We start from the raw sequence: 21,064 nt of genomic DNA on the forward strand, positions 1-21,064 counted from the left end.
TTGAGGGGATGAAGACATCCTAAAATCGATTGTGGTGATGGTGAATTTACTAAAAGTCAATGAGTAAACAGTATAGTACGTAGATAATATCTCAATAAATCTGTTGAAAAAACAAACACATAACAAATGTAAAACCTGCAGTGAAAGAAACACATAGCACTTCAGCACATGACAAGTAAAAATATTCTGTCCTAGCAATATTCTCTTAGATATAGCTAAGTTAGTAAACTGGCAAAGGCTTTTCCACCATGGGTTATATAAGTATGAATGAGAAGTGCCTGGGTGGCTCAGTTGGTTAAGCAACTGCCTTCGGCTCAGGTCATGATCCTGGAGTCCGGGGATCGAGTCCCCCATCAGGCTCACTGCTCAGCAGGGCATCTGCTTCTCCCACTGACCTCTCTCCTCTCATGCTCTCTCTCTCTCATTCTCTCTCTCTCAAATAAATAAATAAAATCTTAAAAAAAAAATATGAATGGAACCACAACATTTAGCATTTATAGCCACACTTTTCATTGTACATGAAAAACAACAGCTGTCAGAAGTTTAAATGAAGACTATCCTTTCAAGTTCTTCTCAAGGAAGATCATACCTTTGTTACTAATAATTGTTCCTAAAGAAACCAGTGTGTGTCTTTGGAAGAGAGAAGAGGTAGGCAAGCATTTTATAGTCTTCCTATGGCTAAAGGTGGTAAAATAGAAAATATAAAAGCCTGTAAGTCATATCTGAGTTCTTATCATGGCTCAAATGAATAATACCCAATCTTTGTCAAGGTTAAAATTCAAAGCTTTACTTCACTGTATATTTAAAATAAGGTGGGGGGAGGGGAGAAAGAGAGAGGCAAACTTTATCCAGTTTAATACTGTTGGCTCAATACAGCCAATTTTTCACCTAAGTTCGAAATCTTATCATCACTAAAGCTCCCCCCAACTTCCCATTCAAGAGTGTCCATTCTAGTTCCTCAGTATCCTCCACCTGAACCCTTATTCCTATTACCATCTTCCTTCTGACTCACCCAAAACAGTAAGTTTCCTTAATAGATAAACTTGTATCTACTATGCTATCTCTTTCAATATCCTTCAAACACTGTCAATACAGTAACTTCTGATCAGATCAATCTCTCCCTCAAAAATAAACAGGTTAAAAAAGCACCAAACTAAACCCAAGCAAACCAATCAACCAACCAACTAACTAATCTTCAAACACCTACCAGTGCTTTCAAATGTTTAGGTATCTGGACTGAATATACTCAAATCCATTCATCATTTTCTGTGAGTAACTTCAATACTTCTAAAAGATTTCACTCTTTACCTGAAATGTTCTGGGCCTGCTGCATATCACTGCTCCTTCAGCAGTAAATAAATATCCACCAAATGAATGCTACTCATTCTCCAAGGTTCCTTTAAAATTTTAAATTATTTTCCTAATTAGATGTCATCTCTAATAGCTCAGATACAATTTCTTCCTCCTCTGAGTTCCAAATGCACCTTACTTATATCTTTACTAAAGTATTCATACTATTCTGCCTTCTATTTTCATTATCTGCTTTCTGCTATTCATCAAATGAGTAAGCACAGAGACTTTTTGTCTGTGGTCAATGAATCCTTACCTAATTGGGATCAAATGAGATAACAAGTGGGGAAATACTTAAAAGACAAAACATAATTACGAATGAAGATGGTAATGTATCAGAATGGTAATAAAACTAAATATCCTTAAGGAGTTCTTCAGTGGGATGAATCACAGATCATTTACAAAAACACTGATCACAAACCTATGAATTTTTTTTTTAAGATTTTATTTATTTATTTGAAAGAGAGGGAGAGAGAGAGCACAAGCAGGAGGAAAGGGGAAGAAGGAGAGAGGGAAGCAAGACTTCCCACTGAGCAGGGAGCCTGATACAGGGCTTGAACCCAGGATATTCTGAGATCATGACCTGAGCTGAAGGCAGACGCTGAACCAAACGCACCACCCAGGCACCCCCAAACCTATGAACTTGTTTCTCCCAAGAAATGACTTTATTATCTCTAAATTTATTTACATATTTCAGGAGTAACTTCCAATCCCAAAGCTTAATTTCTACTTTCTCTATACCCAGGTGGAACAAAGTTAATGACAACAAAATCATGAGATGGTCAGCTTTATGAGTATGCAGGTATCTTACGCAAACTCTTCTTCTTCTTCTTTTTTTTTTTTTAAAGGATGCTCCACACCCAGTGTGGAGCCCAGTGTCGGGCCTGAACTCATGACCCCAAGATCAAGACCTGAGCTGAGATCAAGAACTGGACACCAAACGGACTGAGCTGCACAGATGCCCTGCAACCTATTCATTTTTAAAAATAAAGAAAAATATACATGGAGATACAAAATGCTGCCTGAGGTCACATATTGGGAGACAAAAATATAACAGGGTGGCTAACTTAATTTTAAGACAGTTACTCATCTAACAAAGTAATAAAATTTTCCTTAACTTTACATACTATCTTTTCAAAATATTCATATAAATAATGGCGAAAGCCAACTTTATTATTGTTCTCCCTTAAAGAGAATAAGTAAAACTGACTAGCTCCTCTAATACCTTTTCTTCAACTCTCTATTATATACCTAAATCAAAATTCTAATTTTCCGTATCAGCAGCTAATTTTTTCTAATATTCAATTTAAAGAGTAAAATTATAAAAAGTATTGATGAATTCAGAGAAGACATGTGAACTGTCATGAAATTAAAATTTGTTGTTGTTTGGAAAATAACTGCACTTTGAAGACAAAATTTAAGATTATTCAAAAATCTAATTCCTATGGAAGAATTTATTATAGCTTCTCTTAATGTAATGCTATTTCTACTTTGATCAATTTCATGAGTCTGAAAAAACTTTTTACTAGACATTTATATATGATTCTACCTTAAGGGCAATGGTTTACCTTAACATTTGACTTCTTTGAGAAATTCACCACTACTCCCCAGCCAAAATCATCTCCTTCATTCTTTACCTAAAAAGAAAGGGAAGCAAGTAAATAAAAACATTTATGCTCAAAATTGCTTTTTGACTTTTATAGACTTCCATGTCCACATTATAGGCTAATAAAACTTTGAGAGTTCTTAGTAACATTTTTTGAAAGATCGGTTAAACTTAAGGAAAAAGATATAAACCCTAAAGAAAAAAATCATCACCAAATATCATAGGCCTCTAAAACAGTAACAAGAGGAGTATCTCAGTTGGCAAACAAATTTTTTTCTTTTTTTTAAAAGATTTTATTTATTTAATTGTCAGAGAGAGAGAGAGAGCGAGCAAGCACAAGCAGGGAGAACAGCAGGAAGAGGCAGAAGAGGCTCCCTGCTGAACAAGGAGCTCAATGTGGGACTCAATCCCAGGACCCTGGGATCATGATCTGAGCCAAAGGCAGACACTTAATCAAATGAGCCACCCAGGCGTCCCTGGCAAACAAATTTCTAAAATGATATGATGTATTTATTCTGAGACTATATGAAATCTTTTATATTTTACAGGTAATGAATTCATCCAGGACTTAAAACTGCACACAAAACTGCTTCTATTTTTTTATTTCATAACTGGAAATACTTTATATGTCCACACCAAAAGTATCTCCTTCGATTTATACCCCCCAAAATGAAAATCAGTGGAGATTAAGAGGCCTTCACACATGATCTCACCCTTAATCAATTCCAAGTGAATAGTGCAAAACAATGTAATTAATACAGAACAATTAGAATCTTTACTCAAAAATGACATACCTTTACCAAACGACCTGGCTGTAGAAACGGTAAGCAATATTTTGGTTTATGAATATATTCTTCAATTTCTTTACCCAGTTTGGCAAGCTGCTGTCTGATCTTATAATAGATGACGACACTTTCCTCATTTGGTATTACTATTTTATTATATTGTTCTTCTGAGTTCTTTACCTCTATAAATAAAACACAAGTAAAATATTAAAAAATACTTTATGTAAATTATACAAAGATACATCTGTTTTTCTTCTACCAATGTAGGAAACAAAGCTTGCAAAGACTAGAAATTTTGTGGAAAGACTTCAGAGATAACTGCACGTCATTCCGAGAATTTTCTTTCTTCATGAAGGTTCTACATTAAAGTCCCCCAAGTCACTAATTGTGAATCCTCAAATTGAGTCTGAATTGACAATGATCCTATCTGGTGAGCTGTTACTCTCCCTATGGATGTGGGAGAGGGTATTAACTAGTTAAGAATTCTAGGCCTACGTTGTTCAACACCTCATTGTCCAGTAAAACTCTGTATTGGCAGAAATGTGCTACATCAGGTTTTTCCAATATACTACCAGCAGACACCAACCATATGTGGCTTTTTAAATTAAAATTAATGAAAATTAAATAAAATTAAATATTTAGTTCCTCAATAGCACTAGCACCATTTCAAATACTCAACTGTCAGTAACTCAACTGGTTACTGACTTCTGGATTTGAATAGCTCAGATACAGAACATTTCCACCACTGCAGAAAGTCCCATTAGACAGAATTATTTTGGACTTTTAAAGTAATAGTTGCTTTAAATTTCAGAAAGAATCCAGTTTGCTACTGTCATGAGACCTCCACCACCATCAGGGTCTAGGTCACTAACACTGAGAACAGGCAATTCAACCACAGTTCTTTCTCTCAGTCAGTAACCAAAACACAAACTCTTTTTCCCAATTTTTATCTTAGCTCATCTAACCATCTATGATAGCATTTTCTGCTCAAATTCTTGCATCTAGTGCTGACCTCCCTTCCTCACTCATTTCATTATGCCTACATCTCACTGTGAACAAACACTACTGCAAATGGCGTAAAATACACGAAACATAAAACTCACCATCAACAAAGTACATTCACAACATACGCAACTATCCCCACCACATAGTTCTAAAATATTTTCACTGCCTCAAAAGGAAACTCTATATTCACTGAGCAAACACTCCTCATTTTCTCCTTCCCCCAGCCCCTGGCAACCTACTTTCTATCTGTACGGATTCATCTACTCTAGATATTTCATATATATGCAGTCACGGTATACCAAGGCCTTCTGTGTTTGGCTTCCTTCACTGAGCATGTTTTCAGGGTTCATCCATATCATAGCAGCATCGCAGGTATCAGCACTTCACTCCTTTTTATGGCTGAATATTATTTCACTATTTGGGTATACTATTTTAGTGATCTGTTTACCAGGTGATAGACTGAATTATTTCCACCTTTCAGCTACTGTGAATCATGTTTTTATGAACATTCATGCACATGTTTTTGTGTGTGAAAAAAAAATTTTTTTTTGGTTATATACCCGGGAGTGGAAATGTTGAGCATCTTTTTCATGTGCTTGTTTGTTGGCTAATAGTTTATCTTCTTTGGAGAAATGTCTATTCAAATACTTTGTCCATTTAAAAATTAGACTATTTGTCTTTTTGTTTAATTATACGAGTTCTTTCCATATTCTGGAAACTAGACTGGTATCAGATATGTGTCTTGCAAATTATTTTCTCCCATTCCGTGGGCTTTCTTTCTACTTTTTGTTGGTGCCTACTGAGGTACAAAAGTTTTCAATTTGATTATAACAAATTTACTTTTTCTTCTGTTGCTTATGTCTTATTTAAGAAACCATTGCCAGGGGCGCCTGGGTGGCTCAGTGGGTTGAGCCTCTACCTTCAGCTCAGGTCATGATCTCGGGGTCCTGGAATCAAGCCCCGCATCTGGCTCTCTGCGCAGCGGGGAGCCTTCTTCCCCCTCTCTCTCTGCCTGCCTCTCTGCCTATCTGTGATCTCTCTCTGTCAAATAAATAAATAAAATCTTAAAAAAAAAAAAAAAAAAAGAAAAGAAAAAGAAACCACTGCCAAATCCAAGGTTCTAGGGATTTAAACTGATGGTTTCTTCTAAGAGTTTTATGGTTTCAGCTTTTTTTTTTTTAAGATTTTATTTATTTATTTGACAGACAGAGATCACAAGTAGGCAGAGAGGCAGGCAGAGAGAGAGAGGGAAGCAGGCTCCCTGCTGAGCAGAGATCCCGATATGGGGCTCGATCCCAGGACCCTGGGATCATGACCCAAGCCGAAGGCAGAGGCTTTAACCCAGTGAGCCACCCAGGCGCCCCTATGGTTTCAGCTTTTATATTTAGGACTTCCATTCAATTTCAAGTAATTTGTATATACAGTAAGGGTTCAATTCATTCTTTTAAATATGGCTAGCCCACTGCCCCAAGAGCACGTGTTGAAAATCAAGTGACCACAGGTGTATGGGTTTATTTCTAGACTCTCAATTCTATTCCAATGATCAAACTCCTCTATTAAATCTGTGTGTTTTAGTTTCTTTATCCACAAAATGAAAATAACAAAAATACTCATACTCCTAAAAGTATAATTAGAGATTAACTGGAAAGATACAGAAAGTACTTAGCTAAAAGTATAGCACATAGTACACACCCAGGGAGGATACTACAACTATTCTGTTATTATTTTTATTATCATATTCAACATTCTCACAGACTGCTCCCTCAAACTTCTGATCTTTTGCATTCCCTTAGGCATAATACATCACCTTATTTTTAAATGAACTACAAGTCTTCTTATAGGAAATGAATTCCATTCACTGAAGACTAGAAAGCTATTCTTAATACATATTACGGCAAAAAGAGAAACAATTACAAAACTATAAAAGAATATTTGACAGGCTAAAGTCAGTAAGAAGTTTTATAACAAAAACCACACAGAAATGTTAATACTGCTGCCCCATCTAAAATTACAGAGTAACACTGTTTGCAGGAGTCAGTGAAACAATAAGCACTGGCAAGAGTTCAAGGAGACAATAAACACCTGTAGGATGGCTTAAATACTGCTCCCCATTCTCTCTCCAAATCATTTCTGTACTAAGACCATTTTACTACTGAGTCAAAAGTCTGAGACACTTTAAGAAATTACATGTATTTTATATTTAGGATTCTAACTACAGCTATATACAACTCCAGAAAAGTAAGTGTAGTCAATTAAAGAGTAGAGAAACCTGAGTATAAGAAGCTGGTTTCACTGCAGTGCAGACCATGGGAAAGTCTCAAGATCTTAGGAAACACCAGGTGAGAGATAATGCAATAAACTCTTAAAAGAGTTCGCAAACAATTTCCTCTTTTTGAGGGAGAGGGAAGGTTCTGGTTCCAAAGATGTATTAATATCATATAACATGTGCACAGATACAGACCTGGGAGTGATGGGAAAAATGGATTGCTATTCCCAGTACTGAGCAAATTTTCTAACACGTTAAAGTTTAAATGGCTTTCCTGATCTACAGCAATACTATCAGTAGTTACAACAAGTACTCAGTGACCATTCAACATTAATTATCTCATTTAACTTTCACAAACTAGATGAACTAGTTATTATCCTAGTTTCGATGAGCCAACTAAAGTTCAGATAGTCTTGAATCAAACCCATGTTTAACTTCACAGCTATTGCTACCAACCATGGCATTACCTATTAATAACACAAACAAAAGATTAAAATTAACTTTGCATATTTCCTTTCAGAACAGAAACAGTGAAATCCTCTAAGTTTTACTCTACAGCTCACTGGAAAATCTAATGTGGATTCAGTAAATCAAAATGAAAAGATCTCATGTATGCCAGCCATCCAAGTTTGTTATAAAACATAAAGCACTATAAGTTACAGAGATTAGCTCTATAATTCCAAAGACAACAGTCTACATTTTAATTTGGATATACTAATAAGGTGAAAATAGTACCAGCTCTCTTGAAGAAGTTCTAGTAGTATCAATACCAAAAAGAATGAAACCCTTCCTAATAATAACTAAAAATGAGAATAAACTGCATTCAAGATGTATTCTGCATTTTTAAAGCATACAGGATAGGCTTTGTCACCTCTAACCATTTCCCTCTACACTATTATACCACTCAGTCCTGCAAATTGTAGTAAAGGTGGTGTAATTCTGTCATTAACTCTTTCATCATTTTAATTTCTATCTTTTCCCATTAAAATGTCTGTTCTATTCTTGACATTTCATTTTTTTTCTTTATGAGTTTCAAAAGGTCTTTGCCCTTTAAAAACATAGGCAGGGAAAGCAGGATGATTCAAGCAGAAGAATAAGCAAATGTACAGTAGCAGTACCAGGAAGTGCAGATTATGTTATTCACAATCCTTTTAAAAGTTAGGTCAGTCAGAACCACTCTGAATATAGCAGCAGCTGGGGACTGGAGAGACAGAGGACAGAGGAGTGGGAAATGATGGTAATGTTTAAGTTCAGAGCAGGTAGCCGAGTCTTTGTCAAAGTCATACTTAAGAATTTGAGTCCAGGGGCACCTGGGGGGCTCAGATGGTTAAGCATCTGTCTTCAGCTCAGGTCATGACCCCAGATTCCTGGGATCAAGCCCTATGCAATCCCTCTCCCTCTGCTGCTCCCCACCCCTTGTGCTCTCTCACTCACTTTGTCAAATAAATAAAATCTGGGGGGTGGGGAAAAAGAATCTGAGTCCAGTGAGAACTCATAAAAAAAGTGTTTAAAGAAATGGGAAAACACTTGTTTCTTACTCTATCCCCAACCATATCTGGGATACTTTCTATGGAATTACAGAAGAGTAATATAAAATGAAGTTTAAACAGTAATTTATTGGTTGTTAGAATATACTATTTTTACAAAGAAGGAAAAAAAATCAAAGGTTTTTGGTGCACCAATGTGCATTCTATTCTGTTTGTCTTGGTTATTCAGTCACAAAACCAGTCTAACTGCTGGCTGTATGTATGTGTGTGGTGTGTGTGTGTGTGTGTGTGTGTGTGTGTGTGCGCGCGCGCGTGCATGTGTTTAATTACCCTAGTCATGAATGACCCAGTGATAACTGCTTAGTAGGACTATTGTAAGCTTAAAAATCGTTATTTGAAGTATTAAGGTGACTTTGGGTGAGCAGGTACCTCAGTCAGTTGGGCTTTAGACCCTTGGTTTTGGCTCAGGTCATCATCTCAGGGTTGGGGTTTGAGCCTCAAGCTGGGCTCTGCACTTAGTGTGGAGTCTGCTTGTCCCTCTCCCTCTGCTTCTCCCCTGCACTCTATTAAGATAGAGTTAAGAATTTAAGAATAAATAATCTTTTAAAAATATTTAAAAATATTGAGCTACAGTAGCAGGATATACATATGCCTGCTGGTTCATACCACTGTACATCTCTGGACCTCATTTCCACATTGCTGAGTGCTATCATAACCATTTCGTTAAGTGCCCATTGGATTACCAGTTCTAAAACTGGTCTCTAGACCAGCACACAAAATTACTTCCAAAGCTCCCACTGGTGTAAATGGCAGCACAGTAAATACCATTCTAAGTTTCCCCCCCAAATCTCTCTTAAGCAAACTAATCTCTGCCATAACTTTCTCTGTCTCTAAAGGTATTGAATTCAGCCCTCTTGCACCAGGAGTATCTATTCTATCCCAATGGTCATCCTTTAAGCCTCCTCCACCCCTTGAACAACCTGAACCTCTTTCTTTGACAAACTGAATCAACTTCGAATTAACGGCTCTTGATCAGCTTCATGAAACACAGATAAGACTGCTCACTTCTTTTATGTTATTACATATAAAGAATACGTATGCTCTGTTCTGATATTGTGAGTAGCTCTTCCAGTTCGATGAATATAATCCTCTGAGGAGTTAGGGTAGTCGTAATTAATGACAAATTCCACATCTTCCACTTCTAGCCCTTGAGGCCACATCTGTAGCAATCAGAATAGGAGATTGTCCATGTACGAAATAATTTAGAACCCAGTCATGTCCTGTAGACCTTTGTCAGCATGAATACCAATGGTGGGCCACCCATCTCTTCTCATTTTTCTAATAAGTTCATCACATCTTTTTTTGGTTTCAACAAAAACAATGGTTTTATTCTACTCCTCACTCATGATCTCTTCCATTAGATGACTTAAGTTTTTCAACCTTTTCGACATCATGACACATATCCACAATCTGAAGAATGTTGTAGTTTTGCACTCAGTTCTAGTGCACTACACTCTATGAATGTAGTCTTTAAGGAAATCTTCATCAAGCTTACTTCTTTTGGCCAAGTTGCACTCCGCATGAGGGTTTGCCTATCAGGTCTTTTCTAACCCATAATCTTCCTTGTTTGGGTTCGAAGCCGCTAACAAGCATTCTATCTACTTCATTAAAGACAGGTTGATGGTTCTTCTCAGATTGGTTTCCCCACACTCTAAATAAAGTCCAACAGTCTTTCTGTTGCAATACAAATTTCCACATCTCTTTCCAAATCACAAATTTGTGATTCCTTGGGAACACCACCAGAGATGCAAGTGGACCTCTAGCCACATACTCTTTAGTATTCAGCAGCTACTTGCTGTATCTGTTGGACCAGTTTCCAAGTTGGTGCCAGCACCAAGCAAATAGGCCCATCACCTTTCTCTAGGAATGGTTGATGACTGATGTGGATGATAGCAGGCAGCAAATAAGACAATGTTTTCCTACATCCAGTCTATGCTACTCCAACCATATCCAATCCACTTCAAGCAATGGCCATCCTTGAGCTTAAATAACAGTAAGTTCAGTAAAATTCTGTCTTACAGTCACATCCATTACGTTTCCAGGGAAGTTTGCTTCATAAAGTCAGAACTGGCTTTGGGCAGTTGTGACCTCTGTAACCTCCTTACTCCGTCCGTACGTCTCCATCTCTTATGCTGTGCATCTAGACAAATCAAGCTGTTTTTGATAAAAATTCTCAAATTTGGGCAGCTCATCAAGATTCCATTTCTTTTTGATTAGTTTTCCCCAGAGTTTCCAAACTGCGTTCCAGATAGGGGCCCTGTCCTACCTTCACCCAAATCGAGGTACACCAAAGCTACGGGTTTCTGCAAGATCATACTGCTCCTTGTTCACTGCCTGGTGACAAAATATTGTTTTACAGTGACAGTCATCTTGTAAGTCAGTATTTGAAAAGTTATTATCTCTGCGTCTCTGGCTGAAGACATGGAATGGTATCACCCAAAGCCAGATTTGCTCTATGGCCAGCAACTGGAGCAGCTGAGGACAGGACACATGAAGTATCTTAGAGTTCAATCTTCCAGTTATTTGCCAATGACTGGTTCCTACATGGCTGATAAGGCATAATCAAAATCTGAAGGGGAAGCCATGGCATTTAGCAATGAGTGGTGTGGGGATTCAAGGAGGAGGGAGTTCGGAGCCTTTAAGAAAAAAATCTGTAAAATGATGCCAAAGCTCCTTCTAACTCTATAGTTGGTAATGAAGAAGCCTCTCTTACGACCTGAGAAATTAAAGAGGAAATAACTATGATCTATCACCCGGATAAGGGTAAAGAAAAAAAAAAAAAAAAAGAAAAGAAAATTAAGACACTTGGATGTTCTAAGCCTTTTTCTTTTGAGGCATATTATTATAATTCACTTACTTTTGGATACATAAAAATTGAGTGTACTAACACTTGTGATAGAAAAGTATCTCAAATCTGCCTTTATTTTTAAATAAATCATAGTACATTTATAAAACAGAAATACTGTATAATCATAAAAATCATATTTCCAAAGACTACTTCAGATTAAATTTGAAGAAGCCAGAATCACTGGGCTAATAATGAATGCAAAGTATTAACACAAGGGTAGGCATTTACCTCAGTTATGTGATTTACCTCAGTTCACCTCATTATGTAGGCATTTTATCATCTCACGTCACAAAAAAGGTGAGTATAGTGTAAGATATTTTTAGAGAGAAAGAGACCACACTCACAAATTTTATTACACTATATGGTTATAATTTCTCTATCAGTTAGTGTTGTTAATCCCTTATTGTGTCTAATTCATAAATTAAATTTTATCAAAGGAATGAATGTATATATAGGACAAAAACATAGTATATATACGGTTCAGTACTATTTGTGGTTTCAGGTATCCACTGGGAATCTTGAACATAACCGTGGGTAAGGCAGAACTAATGTATTTAATACCACCCTAAAAAAAAACACCTTTGTATGAGAAAGAAAAAAGTTAGAAGAGCTATGGAGTGTTGCAGCTGGCTCTGTCTAAGGTTACAAATGATTTTAACTTTCCTCTGTATCTTTTGCTCAATTTTCCAGTTTTTCTTCTTGAAAATGACTACGAATTATTTTTCTACGATCTACCAAAACCATGATTTCCAATCTTTGCCTCTGTTTTTGATTTTAATCAGCTTTTATATGATGATCAACCAAAATATCCTCTAAGGTAAGGATCAATACACAATTCTACATGAACAGTTACCACAGAACACTTTCTGAACTTTAGAAAGCATTATCATAATAGGAGCTAGAAATTCTAAAGGCTGAACTGAAATCCCAGTTGGAGTATTAAATTTACTTTATAAACTTATGCTCTGGCACTCTTTTATAATGAGAGAACAGTACAAGGGCAAGACTAATATACACATGCTTCTTACAGGTCAAATTTAATATACCAGGTTCATCTGTTATGACTAATGAACATGAGCTATCATATAGTGTACCTATAACAATAAATTACATTAAATTTGAACCAACTCTTGAAAGGTATACTAGAGCAGGGTTTTCTTTTATTTTAAAATATTCTAGTCGGTTATAACGACCAGATCACAGTTCTGGTCAAAAATCAAGATTTGGAGGGGAGGACTCAAGATGGTGGAGAAGTAGTAGGCTGAGACTACAACAGGTAGCAGGAATCAGCTAGATAGCTTATCAAACCATTGCAAACACCTATAAATCCAACGGGAAATCGAAGAGAAGAAGAGCAACAATTCTAGAAACAGAAAATCGACCACTTTCTGAAAGGTAGGACCAGCAGAGAACTGAATCCAAAGCGACAGGAAGATAGACTGCGGGGGGGGGAGGGGCCGACTCCCCGCAAACAGCAGACCAACGGAGCACTAAATCAGGACTTTTAAAAGTCTGCTCCATGGAGGGACATTGCTTAAGAGGTTAAACAGGGGTGAAGCCCACACGGGGCCAGCGTGGCCCTAGGTCCCGCAAGGTCACAGAAGGATCAGGGGTGTCTGAGTGTCACAGAGCTCGCAGGTATTAGACAGGGGAAGCCGGCTACAGAGACAGAGCCGAGGAGTGAGCTCTCAGCTCGGGGTTACCTTGAACCGATGGCAGGCTGGGTGAGCTCAGAGTGCAGCCAGAGGCCAGGGAGAGGGGAGTGATCAGGCTCTTTCCTCTGAGGGCGCATTGAGGAGTGGGGCCCCGAGCTCTCGGCTGCTCCGGGCCGGAGACTGGGAAGCCGCCATTTTCATTCCCGTCCTCCAGAACTCTACGGAAAGCGTTCAGGGAGGAAAAGCTCCCAAAAGCGAACCCGAGCAGACTACTTAACCCAGCCCCTGGTAAGGGCAATGCAATTCCGCCTTGGACAAAGACATTTGAGAATCACTACAACAGGCCCCTCCCCCAGAAGACCAACACGAAATCCAGACAAGACCAAGTTCACCTACCAAGGACAGCAGCAGAATTCCAGAGGAGGAGAAAGCAAAGCACGGAACTCATGGCTTTCTCCCCATGATTCTTTAGTCTTGCGGTTAATTTAATTTTTTTTTAAATTTTACTTTTTTTTCTTCTGCTAAATTTTTTTTAACTTTTACCCTTTTCTTTTTTAACAATTTTTAACTAGTTTATCTAATATATATATATTTTTTTCTTTATTATTTTTTCTTTATTTGTTTTCTTTTTTTAATTTTCTTTTTTCCTGAACTTCTTTTTATCCCCTTTTCCCCCTCCACGATTTGGGGTCTCTTCTGATTTGGTTAAAGTGCATTTTCCTGGGGTCTTTGCCACCCTTTCAGTATTTTATTTGCTCCTTCACATATTCTCATCTGGACAAAATGACAAGGCAGAAAAACTTCCCACAAAAAAAAGAACAAGAGGCAGTACCGAAGGCTAGGGACCTAATCAATACAGACATTCGTAATATGTCAGATCTAGAATTCAGAATGACGATTCTCAAGGTTCTAGCCAGACTCGAAAAAGGCATGGAAGATATTAGAGAAACCCTCTCTGGAGAGATAAAAGCCCTTTCTGGAGAAATAAAGGAACTGAAATCCAACCAATTAGAAATCAAAAAAGCTATTAATGAGGTGCAATCAAAAATGGAGGCTCTTACTGCTAGGATAAATGAGGCAGAAGAAAGAATTAGTGATATAGAAGAACAAATGACGGAGAATAAAGAAGCTGAGCAAAACAGACAAACAGCTACTGGACCACGAGGGGAGAATTCGAGAGATAAGTGACACCATAAGACGAAACAACAGTAGAATAATTGTGATTCCAGAAGAAGAAGAAAGAGAGAGAGGAACAGAAGGTATATTGTAGAGAATTATTGGGAGACAATTTCCCTAATATGGCAAAGGGAACAAGCATCAAAATCCAGGAGGTGCAGAGAACCCCCCTCAAAATCAACAAGAATAGGTCCACACCCCGTCACCTAATAGTAAAATTTACAAGTCTTAGTGACAAAGAGAAAATCCTGATAGAAGCCCGGGAAAAGAAGTCTGTAACATACAATGGTAAAAATATTAGATTCGCAGCAGACTTATCCACAGAGACCTGGCAGGCCAGAAAGAACTGGCATGATATATTCAGAGCACTAAACGAGAAAAACATGCAGCCAGGAATACTATACTCAGCTAGGCTATCACTGAAAATAGAACGAGAGATAAAAAGCTTCCAGGACAAACAAAAACTGAATTTGCAAACACCAAACCAGCTCTACAGGAAATACTGAAAGGGATCCTCTAAGCAAAGAGAGAGCCTAAAAGTAGTAGATCAGAAAGGAACAGAGACAATATACAATAACAGTCACCTTACAGGCAATACAATGGCACTAAATTAAAATCTCTCAATAGTTACCACGAATCTTAATGGGCTAAATTCCCCAATCAAAAGACACAGGGTATCAGAATGAATAAAAGAACAAAACCCATCAATATGTTGCCTACAAGAAACTCATTTTAGACCCGAAGACATGTCCAGATTTAAAGTGAGGGGGTGGAAAACAATTTACCATGCTAATGGACATCAGAAGAAAGCTGGGGTGGCAATCCTTATATCAGATCAATTAGATTTTAAGCCAAAGACATTATTATAATAAGAGATGAGGAAGGACACTATATCATATTCAAAGGATCTATGCAACAAGAAGATCTACCAATTTTAAATACCTATGCCCCTAACATGGGAGCAGCCAACTAAATAAACCAATTAATAACAAAATCAAAGAAACACATCAACAATAATACAATAATAGGGGACTTTAACATTCCCCTCACTGAAATGGACAGATCATCCAAGCAAAAGATCAACAAGGAAATAAAGGCCTTAAATGACACACTGGGCCAGATGGACATCACAGATATATTCAGAACATTCCATCCCAAAGCAACAGAATACATATTCTCCTCTAGTGCACATGGAACATTCTCCAGAATAGATCACATCCTGGGTCATAAATCAGGTCTCAACCGGTATCAAAAGATTGACATCATTCCCTGCATGTTTACAGACCACAATGCTCTGAAGCTAGAACTCAATCACAAGAGGAAATTTGGAAAGATCACAAATACATGGAGACTAAACAGCATCCTTCTAAAAAATGAATGGGTCAACCAGGAAATTAAAGAAGAATTGAAAAAATTCATGGAAACAAATGATAATGTAAACACAACGGTTCAAAATCTGTGGGACACAGCAAAGGCAGTCCTGAGAGGAAAATATATAGCGGTACAAGCCTTTCTCAAGAAATAAGAAAGGTCTCAAATACACAACCTAACCCTACACCTAAAGGAGCTGGAGAAAGAACAACAAAGAAAGCCTAAACGCAGCAGGAGAAGAGAAATCATAAAGATCAGAGCAGAAATCAATGAAATAGAAACTACAAAAACAATACAACAAATCAACGAAACTAGGAGCTGGTTCTTTGAAAAGAACTAATAAAGACTGACAAACCCCTGGCCAGACTTATCAAAAAGAAAAGAGAAAGGACCCAAATAAATAAAATCATGAATGAAAGAGGAGAGATCACAACCAACACCAAAGAAATACAAACAATTATAAGAACATACTACGAGCAACTCTACGCCAACAAATTTGACAACCTGGAAGAAATGGATACATTTCTAGAGACATATAAACTACCAGAACTGAACCAGGAAGAAATAGAAAGCCTGAACAGACCCATAACCAGTAAGGAGATTGAAACAGTCATCAAAAATCTCCAAACAAACAAAAGCCCGGGGCCAGATGGCTTCCCAGGGGAATCCTACCAAACATTTAAAGAAGAATTAATTCCTACTCTCCTGAAACTGTTCCAAAAAATAGAAATGGAAGGAAAACTTTCAAACTCATTTTATGAGGCCAGCATCACCTTGATCCCAAAACCAGACAAGGATCCCATCAAAAAAAGAGAATTACAGACCAATATCCTTAATGAACACAGATGAGAAAATTCTCACCAAAATACTAGCCAATAGGATTCAACAGTACATTAAAAGGATTATTCACCACGACCAAGTGGGATTTATTCCAGGACTGCAAGGTTGGTTCAACATCTGCAAATCAATCAATGTGATACAACACATTAATAAAAAAAAAACAAGAACCATATGATACTCTCAATAGATGCTGAAAAAGCATTTGACAAAGTACAGCATCCCTTCCTGATCAAAACTCTTCAGAGTGTAGGGATAGAGGGCACATACCTCAATATTATCAAAGCCATCTATGAAAAACCCACCGCAAATATCATTCTCAATGGAGAAAAACTGAAAGCTTTTCCACTAAGGTCAGGAACACGGCAGGGATGTCCATTATCACCACTGCTATTCAACATAGTACTAGAAGTCCTAGCCTCAGCAATCAGACAACAAAAAGAAATTAAAGGTGTCCAAATCGGCAAAGAAGAAGTCAACTATCACTCTTTGCAGAGGATATGATACTATATGTGGAAAACCCAAAAGGCTCCACTCCAAAACTGCTAGAACTTGTACAGGAATTTAGTAAAGTGTCAGGATATAAAATCAATGCACAGAAATCAGTTGCATTTCTTTACACCACCACCAAGACAGAAGAAAGAGAAATTGAGGAGTCAATCCCATTTACAATTGTACCCCAAACTATAAGATACCTAGGAATAAACCTAACCAAAGAGGCTAAGAATCTATACTCAGAAAACTATAAAGTACTCATGAAAGAAATTGAGGAAGACACAAAGAAATGGAAAAATATTCCATGCTCCTGGATTGGAAGAACAAATATTGTGAAAATGTCTGTGCTACCTAAAGCAATCTACACATTTAATGCAATCCCTATCAAAATACCATGAATTTTTTCCCAGAGAAATGGAACAAATAATCCTAAAATTTATATGGAACCAGGAAAGACCTCGAATAGCCAAAGGAATATTGAAAAAGAAAGCCAAAGTCGGTGGCATCACAATTCCGGACTTCAACTCTATTACAAAGCTGTCATCATCAAGACATCATGATACTGGCACAAAAACAGACACACAGATCAATGGAACAGAATAGAGAGCCCAGAAATAGACCCTCAACTCTATGGTCAACTAATCTTCGACAAAGCAGGAAGGAATGTCCAATGGAAAAAAGACAGCCTCTTCAATAGTGTTAGGAAAATTGGATGGCCACATGCAGAAAAATGAAATTGGACTATTTCCTTACACCACACATGAAAATAGACTCAAAATGGATGAAGGACCTCAATGTGAGAAAGGAATCCATCAAAATCCTTGAGGAGAACACAGGCAGCAACCTCTTCGACCTCAGCCACAGCAACGTCTTCCTAGGAACATTGCCAAAGGCAAGGGAAGCAAGGGCAAAAATGAACTATTGGGATTTCATCAAGATCAAAAGCTTTTGCACAGCAAAGGAAACAGTCAACAAAACCAAGACAACTGACAGAATGGGAGAAGATATCTGCAAACGACATATTGGATAAAGGGGTAGTGTCCAAAATCTATAAAGAACTTAGCAAACTCGGGGCACCTGGGTGGCTCAGTGGGTTAGGGCCTCTGCCTTCGGCTCAGGTCATGATCCCAGGGTCCTGGGATCGAGCCCCGCATCGGGCTCTCTGCTCAGCAGGGAGCCTGCTTCCCTTCCTCTCTCTCTGCCTGCCTCTCTGCCTACTTGTGATCTCTGTCTGTCAAGTGGATGAATAAAATCTTTAAAAAAAAAAAAAGAACTTAGCAAACTCAACACCCAAAGAACAAATGATCCAATCAAGAAATGGGCAGAGGACATGAACAGACATTTCTGCAAAGACATCCACATGGCCAACAGACACATGAAAAAGTGCTCCACATCACTCAGCATCAGGGAAATACAAATCAAAACCACAATGAGATATCACCTCACACCAGTCAGAATGGCTAAAATTAACAAGTCAAGAAATGACAGATGCTGGCGAGGATGTGGAGAGAGGGGAACCCTCCTACCTTGTTGGTGGGAATGCAAGCTGGTGCAACCACTCTGGAAAACACTGTGGAGGTTCCTCAAAAAGTTGAAAATAGAGCTATCCTATGACCCAGCAATTGCACTACTGGGAATTTACCCAAAAGATACAAACGTAGTGATCCGAAGGGGCACGTGCACCCGAATGTTTATAGCAGCAATGTCTACAATAGCCAAACTATGGAAAGAACCTAGATGTCCATCAACAGATGAATGGATAAAGAAGAGGTGGTATATACACACAATGGAATACTATGCAGCCATCAAAAGAAATGAAATCTTGCCATTTGCGACGACGTGGATGGAACTAGAGGGTATCATCCTTAGTGAAATAAGTCAGTTGGAGAAAGACAACTATCATGTGATCTCCCTGATATGAGGAAGTGGAGATGCAACATGGGGGGTTAAGGGGGTAGGAGAAGAATAAATGAAACAAGATGGGATCTAGAGGGAGACAAACCATAAGTGACTCTTAATCTCACAAAACAAACTGAGGGTTGCTGGGGGGAGGGGGGTCAGGAGAGGGTGGTGGGGTTATGGACATTGGGGAGGGTATGTGCTATGGTGAGTGCTCTGAAGTGTGTAAACCTGGTGATTCACAGACCTGGACCCCTGGGGATAAAAATACATTATATGTTTATTAAAAAAAAGAAAAATTAAAAAAAAAATAAAAAAATAATCAAGATTTGGCTAACCAAAAAATAAAGAATGGCCTAGGCAGCCAGTAATGCAGGAACTGTGCTATTTACTCTACTAGCTAAGAAGGCTCTGTTATCATTTTTATACTTACTCTCTACTACTCCTGGAATTGCTCTATAATGCTGAAACTGGTAAAAGGATTTTTCCAACATGTACTCAGGATTAATTTCTTCTACACGTAGTAAGTTCAAAACCATGTTGTAGGTCAAATGAAAAGCACTATTTAGAGGATCGGCTGAGCCCTAAGGGGAAAAAAAAAGGTCAATGTGATTATTTTCAAATAAAATTTACATAGGTACCTATTAAACTGCTTAATAATTTAATCCATGTTAAAGAACACTGTAGAAATGTATTAAGTTCTTTCTTTTAAATGACCAATACAAAGTAATAAATAGTTAATCTTTAGGAAAGTGAAAAGAAAAAGTCCACTAAGTAGCAATAGTACTTGTTAAAATACTGTTTGCCAAGTATGTTTAGCTCTCTGCCTTACCGGCACTTGATAAGACTACATTTTCTGGCTCCCTGGTGGGTGGGGCAAATAAATTGTAATGATGTGTCACTTTCCGGCCAGGTATTTAATTGCTGGTGTGAAAAGCTATCTTTTCCCTCCAGCACAGTGATTATTCATGTTCAAGATGTCGGTTTCTTCATCATCTTGCATCCTTAAACAAGAGTAAGCAGAACCTCCTCTATAAACCTCCATTGAACAAGTAAGAGAAATAAACCTTTAAGTACCTGAGATTTAGGTTTGTTACTGTAACATAACCTAGCCTGTGCTGACAGAGTATACAATAAATTCATTTCAGAAGGATATTTAGATAAAAAATAGCACTTTAAAACTCAGCTGCCTGGAGTGACATAAAACCGAAGTATTCCCCACCCTACCAATTTACAGATCATTTTTTGTCTACATATCTGAGTCTCTTAACTCAGACAAAAGACCCCTGTGCACAAAGCATCCCCTGCTGAGAACCAAAACTACCCCCTTGAGGGAGGACTTCCTTGAGCTAGTAAGACTCCACTGATAACTAATCCCAAAAGGATGAACAACTTGACCAGCAATGCCCACCTGCACATATCCAGGGAACTTTGTCCCACATTTTCCTTACAGAAACTTGTGAAATATTTTTGGCACTTTGGAGACAATCTTTGAAACACTAGTCCTCTATCTTCCTGGTATTGGCCTGACTAAAATAAATTCCTTTTTTGGTTCACCACCCCTTGTTACTCTTTAAAACAAGCCTTCAGTGAGTGGCTAAACCTGCGTTTTGGGACCCCAAAGCCAGCTGCTCTTGGACCTCTATGCCCCACATACAATAGGAGAATTAACCCAATTCTTGGGAGATGCATACTGAAATATTTAAAGAAGTGAAGTGTCACAAAGTATGCTTACGTATTTCTAAATGGCACAGTAAAATACACAAAATACCCTTAGGGTGGTCAGGGGCTCTTAAATTGAGTTTCACAGACCAATCTAATAGCATAATTCTAAATGGACACACATAGGATTTTATGAGGAGAGCTTTCATCACAGTCTTAAATGAAAGTACTCCTTAACTCCTGAAAAATTAAGAGCCAATCACCTTAGGGGCATGTTACTAAGTCCCTAAAACCTTGATGTTTATGAACTTTCCTTGAAAATAAGGCCAAAGGGGGATGTGAAGTTAGTATGAAAACCAAATTCTTGGAGGAGAGAGGAATTTAAAGACAACTTCAGCTATTTTACAATTTCGCAAACAGATACACCCCTTACTTTTCTGGGGTTTTTTTGTACTATTACCTCCTCTCAGAAATTTGGAACTTCAATATTACCAGTGTTTATTTCTAAGCTCAAGCTCTGCTTCTGTGTTCTTGATTGCTGTGGAATACACCTCCGAATTTT

At 37.9% G+C, this 21,064-nt stretch overlaps 1 protein-coding gene and 1 pseudogene across 2 annotated transcripts in view; both read right to left on the bottom strand.

Moving 5' to 3' along the window:
- MTREX (Mtr4 exosome RNA helicase) overlaps positions 1-21,064 on the bottom strand; it is a 119,460-nt gene that overhangs the window by 53,304 nt on the left and 45,092 nt on the right. Inside the window, exons 16-18 of the mRNA XM_080803307.1 lie at positions 19,274-19,424; positions 3,751-3,923; positions 2,919-2,987 (exon numbers count right to left, since the gene is read on the bottom strand). Coding sequence (XP_080659433.1) covers positions 2,919-2,987; positions 3,751-3,923; positions 19,274-19,424 — 393 coding nt within the window. The remainder of the gene's footprint in view (positions 1-2,918; positions 2,988-3,750; positions 3,924-19,273; positions 19,425-21,064) is intronic.
- Positions 9,223-12,462, bottom strand: LOC308342607 (putative ATP-dependent RNA helicase DDX5; annotated as a pseudogene). The gene is made up of 2 exons: positions 12,454-12,462; positions 9,223-11,034 (listed from the first exon to the last, which is right to left on the bottom strand). The product of its transcript is annotated as a putative ATP-dependent RNA helicase DDX5 (transcript).

Source organism: Martes martes (assembly GCF_963455335.1).
Source record: "Martes martes genome assembly, chromosome: 5".
NCBI classification, from domain to species: domain Eukaryota; kingdom Metazoa; phylum Chordata; class Mammalia; order Carnivora; family Mustelidae; genus Martes; species Martes martes.